This window comes from Carettochelys insculpta, chromosome 8, assembly GCF_033958435.1.
Source record: "Carettochelys insculpta isolate YL-2023 chromosome 8, ASM3395843v1, whole genome shotgun sequence".
In the NCBI taxonomy this organism is placed as follows: domain Eukaryota; kingdom Metazoa; phylum Chordata; order Testudines; family Carettochelyidae; genus Carettochelys; species Carettochelys insculpta.
The window spans coordinates 44,908,226-44,920,569 of record NC_134144.1 but is presented as its reverse complement, the minus strand read 5'-3'; the positions used below and the strand labels follow the sequence as shown (position 1 = coordinate 44,920,569).

The 12,344-nt window shown below is 43.7% G+C and overlaps 1 protein-coding gene across 2 annotated transcripts in view; it reads right to left on the bottom strand.

The window, feature by feature from the left end:
* ACVR1 (activin A receptor type 1) overlaps positions 1-9,679 on the bottom strand; it is a 105,811-nt gene extending 96,132 nt beyond the window's left edge. The window contains exon 1 of one of the 2 annotated variants that reach the window (XM_075000808.1): positions 9,133-9,679. In XM_075000808.1, coding sequence (XP_074856909.1) covers positions 9,133-9,473 — 341 coding nt within the window. In that variant the 5' untranslated portion in view covers positions 9,474-9,679. The remainder of the gene's footprint in view (positions 1-9,132) is intronic. The other variant, XM_075000809.1, reaches the window with a different exon arrangement.
* Positions 9,680-12,344: the final 2,665 nt, after the last annotated feature.

Sequence of the window (12,344 nt, the reverse complement as noted above, 5' to 3'; positions counted from 1 at the left end):
TTGCTGTTTATATTCTGAAAGGGTGGAGGGAATCCCAGATAGGATTAACACCACTGGGATTACAGAATCCTAGAATACTAGGACTAGAAGGGACCTCGAGAAGCCAGAGTCCAGCCCCCTGCCCCAATGGCAGGACTAAGTACTGTCTACACCATCCCTGATAGACATCTATCTAACCTGTTCTTAAATATCTCCAGCAATGGAGATTCTACAACCTCCCTTGGCAATTTATTCCACTGACTGACCACCCTGAGAGTTAGGCACTTTTTCCTAATGTCCAACCAAAACCTCCCTTGCTGCAGTTTAAGTCCGTTGCCTCTTGTTCTATCCTCAGAGACCAAGAAGAACAAATTTTCTTCCCTCCTCCTTATCACACCCTTTTAGATACCTGAAAACCACTGTCATGTCTCCCCTCAATCTTCTCTTTCCCAAACTAAACAAGCCCAGTTCTTTCAACCTTTCTTCATAGGTTGAATTCTCTAGACCTTTAATCATTCTTGTTGCTCTTTTCTGGACCCTGTCTAATTTTTCCACATCTTTCTTGAACTGTGGTGCCCAGAACTGGACACACTACTCCAGCTGAGGCCTAACCAGTCCAGAGTAGAGTGGAAGAATGACTCCTCATGTCTTGTTCACAACACACCTCTTTATGCATCCCAGAATCATGTTTGCTTTTTTTACAACAGCATCACACTGTTGACTCATATTTAGCTGTGGTCCACTATAACACTATATGATTTGAAAAAATAGCTTTGAACAGTCTCTTAGAAGCTTAATCTTTTCAATTACATCAGCCTATTAAAATCTACTGATTTCAGTTGCTGTTAAAATATCATTCATCAGACAGCTGTTATAAACTTTACCTGAAATGTCCTTAGTTCACTTGCATTACTGCTTAAATGGATACAACTACCGTTGCTTGAGGTGAGGTTGTTTTTACTTAGTAGTGTAGATGTCACTTTATATTGGTGGGAGAAACTCTCTACCACTAATAAATCTTCTGCCTTTTGTTAAGGTGACCTAATACCAACGGGAGAGTGCTCTTCTGATATGATTACATATTAACCAGGGCCTTGTCTACACTAGCACAAATCTTCAAAATGGCCATGCAAATGGCCATTTCGAAGATTACTAATGAGGCACTGAAATGCATATTCAGCACCTCATTAATATACCGCCGGCTGCTGCACTTTGAAATTGCTGTGCTTCTCCCAACACCACCTCCCCAATGCCTAAACCAGACTCCTTATCTTCCTCCTTAACCACATTTGCTTTCAGCTTGCAGAGGGTGAGAACAAGAAGAACAAGTCCTCTGTAGAAGAGCTCAAACATACATACAAGCAAAAGCCACAGATCCCATACTTCAAAACTTGCTATGCGATTCAGGTTGCATTCTGCAGCTAAGCTCTGTGCTAACTAGCACTTCAGAATCGTGGACGTATCTACACTTAAACTGCTGTCACACTTCACTGACAGTACCTATATGCTGACCTCCCACTGGCAGAGAACCATATCTACCCCATTACCTACCCCAGAGATGGTAGCCGTCACAGGGTATTTCTCCCACTAAATAGTGGTTTAGCTCTATTTAACTGTGTGGCTCCAGGATGTGGATTTTTCAAACACAGGAGTGATACTTATACTGACCTAGTTTCCTAGTGTAGAGCTGGCCTGAGTCTTACCCTCTTAAAGCATTTGAAAGTATGATTCTTAAATACCAGGACAGGAAATATAGTGTTGTAGTAGTATCCAGAGTCATATACCAAAGGATCTACCTATTGCTTTGCCTAGACTGGAAAAATAAGTCATTTAAAACCATACCATCTACCACTTTGTGCTAGCACAGACGAGGCAAGTAGTGTTTAGCTGTTTGCTGCAGACCTGGGAAGAAGTGCCCAAAAAGTTACTGGAGTTACAGCTGCACACATCACATCTTGATTGTACTGAAGCATCCAGAAGAAGTGAAAGCTGGTGCACTTTTACTCAAGAAACTTTTGGGGTACTTTTTCCACCTGTAGGTGGCAATCACCCCTCACAGAAGTACAAGATTAAGTTGTGGTCAACAATGTGGTAGCTATTTTTCCCCTCCGTCTAGACCATTGGTTCTTCACCTAACACCACATTGTGGGTCACATATGCAGCCCATAATGGTAATGTGGCATCCAGTGTTATAAGGGCCACACCTAATACTACCTCTATAGACCTGAGGAAGTCACATAAAAGTCACAGTTCTGTGCTGATGGGGAGTTTGGTTTTCAACCTCTGGCCCAAAGGGCAGTCTTCATTATAACAGCTGCGGCAGCTATGATGCTGCATTGCCATAGCATAAAGGCTTTCTACATTAGTTTTTCTCCCTTGATTTTATGAAAATCCAAGTGCTTTTGGATAGTCAACACAAGAATTATACATAGTCACATCTACACCTAGGGGATGTGGGCAGCTTAACTGCAGTGCTCAGGAGAATGACCTTTTTTCACACCCTTGAGCAACATAGGTAAGTAAACCTAAATTTTAGACTCAGAAAAGGACAGTAGGGACATTGAGCCCTCCATTTAAAAAAAAACAAAAACAAAAACAAACGTTTGTGAACTCACTCAAGTTAACTAGTGTTTTTACTTAGCAGCTGTATACTGCACAATGGCAACTCTCGTTAAAAGGTCTTCGGCAGACATATCCCAGGAGGCATTGGGAAAAACAGGGCAGCAACAACATTTTATGACAGATGTAGTACCTGCCCACAAGGAAGATATGCGCTCATCCAGCCAGCAGTTTCTTCAGGCGACCAGTTAGAATAAACACTGGTGTAAGACTAGGGAAGACAGGTCCTGAAGAGAGACCCTAATTTTGCATATACAGCAAAGATTCTTTAGGGCGGGTTCTGACCAATGGCAGGTAAAATGCCCAGTTCTGATGCACTGCTCAGTCTGCCATGCATAGCCCAATGCTCCACTGACTTCAGTGAAGTGTTACAGGCAACAGGATAGCAGGTGAAGTGGAGGACTAAAAGGATTAAACTGGATCCTGCATGAAATTAAACAGCAGGTCAGAGGCTGAAGAGGCAGTATATGAAGTGCTATCAGATGAATTGTTACTAGTCATCCTGATTATCTGGATTTTGGCTTTCCATCTCTGAGCCAGCATATTTAAATCCACTAAATAGGTAACATTCATAAAAAGTTTTTGAAACATTTTACACGTTATTAGTCATTTCTTGATCTTATCCGACTTTTAATCTCCTACAATCTCTCAATGATTAAGCTGATCCAATAAGAAAAAGAAAAAAAACCTCAGTCATTTTCATGACTGAGTTCATTTCAGTTCTTTTAAGGTAGCACTTTCAAAAGCACCCACTGAAAGTCAATGGGACTTCAAAATATAGATATCTTTAGGCTCCCAAGAAAAACCCACAGCATTGACTCTCAGAGCCAAAGTTGAGCTGACTTGGACACAGGCTGAAGAGCCAAGAATAGCTGTGCAGATGCGCCTGCTCAGTCTGGAACCCAGGCTTCAAGATAGTTTGCACTTACTGGGCACCAGTGCCTACACTGCTCTTTTAACTCCTGTAGCCCAAACCCCGTGAACCCAAGTCAAATGGCCTGGATTCTAAAAAATCATGCTACAGGTTTTTTCCTCTGCAGTGTAGACATATACTTTGGAGGCCAAGTCCCATTTTCAGAAGTGACTAAGTCACCTCAGATGCTTTTAAAAATATTATTTTGAAGTGTGTTACTATGTAAGTGTTGCAATTGTTGCAGGGGATACTTTAAAAGTAATAAAAATATTCAGTTGGTTATTCCTTTAAAGCATATCTGTTAAATTTCATAATAAAACTTTGTGCTTACATAGCCTCTTCCATCTGAGGATCTCAAAGCAGTAACAAGTGTTAGAAGGCTTGATTTCCAAGCACATCTGACAAGATTATTTTACAGATGTAGAAGACTAAAGCACAGAAGGATTAAAGCTCCTGCCACACACTAGGGACTTGTCTAGAGCAGGATTTAAAATTAAGGTTTCGGAGCTATTAGATCACATGTTCTAAAACTGTGTTAAAATCCACACTGCCTTATCTACAGTAGTATTTTAGAACACCATGCCACTGACTCCCAGCCCAGACAAAGAGCCTAGTAGAATCCCCACTGGTTATCACACTCATGAGGGCTGGCAGCATAGGACCCTGATTAAGCATCGTCTGGTGACCCTGTCCCACAACAGCTCCCCCATTGGTTTAAATGTGGCTCTTCCTTGCTGTGTAGATGTAAGAGAACAAGGTCTTTACAAGATACTTAAACAGAGGATACTTAAACCCTAGCCAGAGGAGGAGCAGTGGTTAGACTACCAAGGGGAAAGAAGTCCACACTCAGAGCCTGCGAGCATTATTGATCTGAGGCAAGAGAGGTCAAGCTGGGAGTGGAGCAGGCAGCACTGTCACTGTGAGTTATTAAACAGAGATAGATGCATAAGCCCAGGCTACAGGAACCCACTTGTAAGGTCAAGCTGTTTTACTTAAAAAAACCCCACACAAATCAAGGGATTTCCTTACATCAGCTTCACATGAAATTTAAGCTCCACTCTATTGTGAAAGGGAGAAAAAGTCCTATCTCCCTATCCCCAAGAGCTTCCCAAATGCAACGAATGAGGAAGCAGAGACTTGCTGACTTCCTAAAGTTCCTGGCTACTTTACTTGGATGGACAGACTACCTGGAAGATATCTTAACCAACTTGACATATGTGAGGCTAGACAGCACTCTAAACAAAAATTTCTAATTCTGTGGTATTCAACACACTACCCACATGTGGCTATTTACCCAGCCAAGTGTGGCTAGTTGGCTTCATCAAATACATTTTCAGAATAATGTGGTTAGTTTGCTATAGTAGTAACCACTATAGTGGCTACTGCTTCAGAACTGGCTGGACACCACTATTATAGCTGATCACACAACTTGGAAGCTTCAGGAAATAGTATAACTGGAAATAGGAAAGAGTGACAAACTGAACTTCTGTGGTCACCATCAAAACAGTTACACTTGCCTTTATAAGTAATTAATGTGACTACTGTATACCAAGTAAGAAAACAGTAGATAACATGATTCATTTGCAAAGGCAAACCAACCAATATGCTCCTATATTCCTTACAATAAATAAAGAAAATACCATGGTTACATTCATTCCTCACAAAAGTAAAATTAGAAAGATATGACTGTTGTAAGGCACCTTATAAATAAGTCTGATTCTGCAAACCATCACAAAACCAAAAAAGCATTCATGGAGCATTTGAAAGACTAACACAATAATTTATTAGGTGCTGAGTTTTTGTGGGGCAGACCCACTTCTTTTGTGAGTTTGCCCCATGAAAGTTCATCACCTAATAAATTATTTTGATAGTCTTTGAAGTGCTACCTGACTGCTTGTTTTGTGAAGATACAGACTGACATGGCTATCTGTGATTATTCTTCCAAACCTATCAATGTCAATTTCAATACACACACACACAAAAAGTATTCCCACAACTGTAAATGAAATTTGCAGATAGCCTGAAATCATACTTTTAAGTTCTCAAACAACACTTTTCTCTGGCTAATTATTTCATGTATTTTGGCATGTGGTGTTAGCAATGTGTTTTAACCATTATAAAGATTTAAGTCTCAATGTCTACCACCATTAAGTAATTGTCCGGGCACTATTCCACTTCATAAATTTCCCACAACTGCCAAAATTTAAGTCAATAAAAACTAAAAAGAACCAAAGAACCAAAACTGGGGCAACTGTGAAGACTCAAGATGATAAAAACAGAAAGGGTTCTTACAGTTAATATTCTCCATCCAAATTATTTAAAAAAAAAATAAAATCAGCTTTTGCCAGGACTAATTTTAAAAGAACTGCATAAAGATATGAGGAGTCTGACATTGGAGCTCCCTATAAAACAGAGCAGCTGATGGAACTGAAAGCAGTGGCACTGTTATCACCAATAATATCCAAAGAGGATTTCCATTTCTCTGCTTCCAAATTTGAAGTGTTACATTTATATGAAATATAATTAAACAGAAGAATGGTTCCCTTCCTGCAGGCTTTTCAAAACAGCCCCACCTTCTAAATATTTTTGGACTGACAGTTTGTCACATAAAGGCCAATAATGTATATAAAGTGAAATGGCTCAGAAATGACCTCAGTCACTATATTATATATGCCCCAACGTGTGTCCTGAAATGGAGACAGAGGAAAAAAACACCACTTTGTCATTAGGTTACAAAAGGACATATGAAGAATGCGAAGAGCTACAAGCACTGACTACTCAGAAATCTTGAGGCGTCTGGGTCAGACAATTCCTACTATATGGCATTCCAGGTTACTTATAACAAGACAGAAAAGAGGTTTTTCATACTAAGAACACTGAGATAGGAGTCAGGTCACTTAAGATAACAACATGGAACACAACACTGTTAACTGTGAGAGACAAGATAGGTTACCTTCACTATGAATTACAATGTAATTTTTAGTCTATTAGATTCTCCTAAGTGCCCAAAAATAAATATTAGACCCATCAAAGGAAGAGGTAATCCATTTCCAAGCTGCTTCACTTGCATGCTTGTCCCTTCTTCTGCCTTCAATTCCATACTTTTCAATTAACATTACACCTTTGCAGATGGAATTTGGAGGGCATTTGTAGATCTGAGGTGGTTAGTATGGTTGCCACAGATGAGAAGCATAGAACATACAGGCTACAGGACACAGAAAGGAAAACTGAAGAGAGATCCAAGCATGTTATTGACCATAAACAAATGGCTTCATCCTTCATAACAACAGGATTTTTTCTAAACAGAAGATGGGGGTCACAGAAGTGTCTCAGCGTCTATCACAAAAAAAATCAACAGTATCTGTAGATTTCACTTAGTGGTGCCACTTCAAGAATGCTCGCTTCAGGCCTGTCAGCTACAAGTGAATCCCTAGAATCTGAGAGTCTACTTCCTGCATCATCACAAATCATGAAAGACTGTCTAGGACAGACGATGCCCTCAGTGATACCTGTACAAGCCTAAAGTCTTCAGCAGATTTCGGGGGGGTGTCCTTTGTAAACATGAACTCAAAAGAAAGTGAGGCATTCTTCTTCCAGTTTACTATAAAAAGGTACTGTTGTAAATGGATCATTTTTGACCTCTACAGGGAGGGCATTTTTTCAAATTGCTTTACTGGAAAGGGTAACACCATGCTTCAGCCATGAGTGTTAATAAAATTGTTTGGGCTGGTAGAAATGTATTAACCTCTCTCACCTACATAAACAGGTGGTTTGATTGAATAAATGAATTCCATCTTCAAATCAGTAATGATGGAAATGGCCTTCAGTGATTTAAATGCACACAAAATTTTTTGCCTCTGTGACTATCAGCCTTCTGTCCTTTGCTAAACTGGATATTTGCTACACTGGCTTACAATGTTGTCTTCTCTCATATACCAAAGAATGAGAAAAATGTTAACCATTATAAACATCTCCCATGATGACTGCACTGTATATAGCCCAGAACATTTCTACTGGAGTCAATGATTCAGACATGTGGTTGTTAGTATATAAACACTCAATAGCACGAGCCACAACAGACACAAAGGGTGGAATCTGGTATCTAGTATTCTTCTTTTCACAAGACAGAGTCACTGAGACTGGGTTATTAACAAGAGCTTCCTCTCCCCACATTCCCAACAACTGATATTTCCTTCCTCTTTTGAAAATACCCATTTCTCCACAACTTTTGAGTTGGCGTTTAGGGGAAAGGGAGACAGATAGCTGGAAGATGGATATAGCTAGTTTGTGAAAGACCAAGAATCAAGTGCTCTTGAGTCAGTCTGCTCAGCTTTGTGAGACAAGGCTGACTTCTGTTGCTCAACAGCAATTCCATTAGCTTGATGAAGGACATCAATGTACTTGGAGAGGGAGCCTTGACTACAAACACAACGCATGATAAACAGCTTTGTAACATGTGGGCTACAGTTTGGAAACAATTCATTACTTCAAAGCATGTTTAATATATTTACAGTTATTTAGAAAGCTTACAGAAAAGCAATTTTAAAATGAGTTCCTGATTGGGCTCATAAACAAGAAGTCCCATGGCACCTTATAAACTAACAGATATTTTGGGTGTAAGCTTTTGTGGGCAAAGACCTCCTTCATCAGACACATCAGACCTGTCTGATGAAGTGGGTCTTTGCCCACAAAAGCTTACGCCCAAAATATCTGTTAGTTTATAAAGTGCCACAGTACAATGGTTCTGTCCCACAAAAGCTCATCACTGAGCAAATCATTTTGTTGGTCTTTAAAGTGCTGTATTTCTGCAGCTGTTTTGTTGGAGTGCAGACTAACACGGCTACCTCTCTGTTACTATCCTACATATATATGTTAGTCTGTAAGGTGACACAGGACTTCTTGTTGTTCCTGCAGATACAGATACAGATTAACTCGGCTACTCCTCTGACGTCGGGGCTCATGTGATGTTTTATTGCTAATAGGAAAGAGACTTAACGGGAAACTAGACCCCCCCCCGCCAATAGATATGCTCCATTCTTCAAAGGACTAAATTAACAACGTTGTGTATGTGTTACTCATTGTGATGTTTATCAATCAGCATGAAGCCACTGGAACCAACAAGAGAGTGCCAGTCTCCTTCACCGATCATTTCTACATTACAAAGGAGGCGCGACAACGAGTGGGACGCTCCAGCCCCCCGACAAAACCTCGGAGTGCCTCAAGCCGGGACAGAAGCAGCCAGAGAGCAGCAAGTCGTCCATTTAAAAGCAGCATTCACCCACCCGCAGCACCAGCCCCTTCGCTCCCCCACTGTCGTGCGGGAGCCCCTCTCTGGTCACAGCGCCGAGGGACGGGCTCACACCGGGAACAGCAGCGCGTAACCGCCGCCCCCGCCTGGGGAGCTCGGAAGAGGACTCCCCCATGCCTCCCTCGGAAGCGATGCACGCGGCAGGGCGCCCGCGGACCATGAACTCCTGGCGCGGGGGGCTCCGGGGCGCGCTGCAGGCCGGGGGCGTACGTCACGTGCCGGCATCCGGGGGGGGGAGCGCCCCCCAGCCGGCGAGAGCTGGCCCTTCCCACGCGCCCGCCGGGCCCGCAGCGAGGCCGCCCAGACCACTCACCGTTTCATGGCAGAGCGCAGGGAGAAGGCGCGGAGCTGCGGCGGTGCTGGAGCGCTAGCGGCGGCCAGCCCTGGCCATGGGGCGGCGGCGGCGGCGGCGACGGCTGGACTCCCGCGCGCCGCTGCCTCTAATCTCGGCGCTTCTCCTCGGCCCAGGCCGGCTGCATCGCCCCCCCCCCCGGCCGGCGGCGACGGGCGAGACGCCGGCGAGCCCAAGGTGGCAGCAACCGCGGAGACAGAAGGGGCTGGGATACGACGGCGGCGGCGGCGCGAGGAGGAAGTGGCTGCTCCCCGCTCTGCCAATGGGCGCCCGGCGCCGTAATTAAGCACCAGGCACATCATTTCCTTCCGGCGCCGAGCCAGCGCGGCGCCCCCTACCGGCCGCCCGGCGCAGCGCTGCTTGCCCCCTCCGGCTCTCCGCGCGCCGGCTGAGGGAGTGTCTGGCTGGTCCCGCCCCGGGGCAGACGCGCCGGGCGGTGTGAACCCGCCGGATGTGGATTGGGTTTAAGTCAATCCGCCTGCAGCCCGAGGCGCCGCCGCCGCTTGTAAGAACCCCCCGCCCTCGCTGCCAGTCAGGCACTTGGAAGTCATGATAGCGCCTTAGCGTGGGGGAGGGTTTCCCTTTCGCGGCTCCCCCGCTCCCAGCCACCAGGCTGTACTTGATCGAGCTCTTCCTGGGCACTCTGCAGGCCTGTCGTCTCGCGGGGACGGGGGTAGCCCTGTTCGGCTGCAGCGTCACAACAAACCACGCAGCAGGTTAAAGCCAAACAAATGCATGTCTGGGGTGAGGCGCTTTCGGGTAAGATCCGCTTGTGATGAATAAAGAACTAAAATTGTTCGTCTCTCCGGGGCTGCAGGCCTGCCAGCTTTGCAGGGGGACTAGACCCGCACGTTCCACGCAGGAGGTGGATTCCCACGACCCCCAGAGCAATCAGCGACTTAAAGCAAAATGCCAACTAGTCTGGGACTTGGCGTGAAATGCCAACAACCGCCCTGCGCTTTGCTCCAGTTCAACCCCATCTGTTTAAAGATGGACCTGAAGTACCGCGGATGCAACTTCGGCTACCAACACGGCCCCAGGGAACGCAACCCTAGAACTGCTCCCACAGCACCCCTCCCAGAGAGAGCAGGGCAGAGGGGGACTTGCACCAGGGAGTTGCTGGTGGCTTGCAGCTGTGGTCAAGCACATTCATACCGTAGGAAGGGGTAGAAAACTTGTGAGGCAATGAGCCCCAGATGTACCACAGGACTTCTTGTTGTTGTTGAAGATACAGACTAACTGGGCAACCCTTCTGATACCAGAAGTACCCATATTCATGTCAGACAGAGATCAACTGTATCCCTCCACTCTTTCAGCTTTGTATTACTTTTTTTCTGCTCCCCTCACCTCTGTTAAAGAGCCTTCTCCTCTCAAGCTCCTGCAAACTGTACTGCAAATTGAATGGAATAGGTAACTAACTAGTACCTGCAACTGTCCTGAATCACAGGAGTCAGTGTAGTTGCATTCAGATCAGAGAGAAAGTGAAGGTAAAAATTCTACCTTTGTCCAATATGTGGCCAACTCCAGTCTTCTCACCAATGCCACTGAGCCATATAACCACATAAAAAGCAGAATATGGTCCCTAATGCTGTTACTCAGGCCTGTTCTAAACTTAAAATTTTGCTGGCCTAGTTATGTCGGGAGTATGAAAACTACACATCCACATCCACTACTCTGTGTTGTAGTGGTAGGTACTTTTGCTGGTATAAATTATTTTGGGATACTCATATAAGCTATACTATCATGAAAACTCTAAGGACAATATAAACTGCTTCCACGCTGGAGAGTTTTACCAACATAACTGTATATGTTGCTAAACCAGCAAACCCTTTTTAATATAGGCAAGGCCTCAGTGATCTTTCCTCAATAGAAACTGTATTTTATTAAACTTAGATTTGATATATGGGAGAGTAATCAAATAAAGATGGACTTTGCAAAGCAAAAAGGAAATGTTGGCTGTGGTTCAGGAGCCAGTTTGCGAAGTAGGAAAATGCAACATCTGGGGCTCATCACAAGAGGCAGTTTACAAACTCAGGACTGGGGAGAGGTTTCGGTGCTAATAAAAAAAATTGTTCATCGGAACTCTCTGGAGTCTCACAAAGAATTGCTTTAACAGGCCATAATCAACTAAAAAAAGTTCCGTTATAAAATATATAGTAGAATGTTTCTGATTAGTAAGTAGACACATTCTTAAGAAAAAGATGAGCTGCTTTGTTGATTTGTTTTCTGTATTCATAATTTTGTACTGAAGAGTGAAACATGCAAGAAGTTGGATTCATCTTTTGGCTTATCTATTGCTGGCAACATATTTCTTGGTTTCCTTCATCTTGTCACTCTACACATAAAAATAAATATTAATAAACTACATAAACTTCACCACAGAATTAAACATAGTTACAAACAACAAAATATTCTATGAACAGTTATGTCTGAAATTCTGGCAGATATGTTGTTTCTTTAGAAAGACCATAGAGGACCCTAGTTTAATTCATTCAAACAGCTGATCCATAGTAATGAACTGAAGTGACTGAATAGGAAAATAAATGAAGTTTTGCAAATTATTTAATTGTTGCAAAATCTGACCCCAGACCAGACTTAAGCACAGATGGTTATCTTTACTGGGCATCCTGAGAAATAAAGGGCTTGTTTAAACATACAGCAGTGCTAGAAATGTAGCTCTTAATAAAGGTGCTGCCTACACTGATGGGGGATCATCTCCTGTTGGCGTAATTTAGGCTGCTGCTACACTACCATGGTCCCATTGGAGGGGCCATGGTAATGAGGCAATCTGAAGCAAGCTAATGAGGCACTGACATGCATATTTAGCATGTCATTAGCATAATGGCAGCCACATGAATGAACTTCGATTTTCAGATTGACAGTGTAGATGCGGGCAGCTTTGAAATAAGTGCCCCAGTTTGACATCCCCTTACGCCCACAGAACTAGAACCGAGTAAGGGACTGTTGAAGTGGGGTCTTTATTTCGAAGCTGCCCCCATCGTCACTGTCACTCTGAAAACTCAAAGTTTGTTCATGTGGCTGCCATTATGCTAATGAGGCACTGAATAAGCATGTCAGTGCCTCATTAGCTTCGTTCAAGTTGCTTCATTACCATGGCTCCTCTGACTTGACTGTGGTAGTGCAGCAGCAGAGTAATCTGCCTTCCCGAGGAC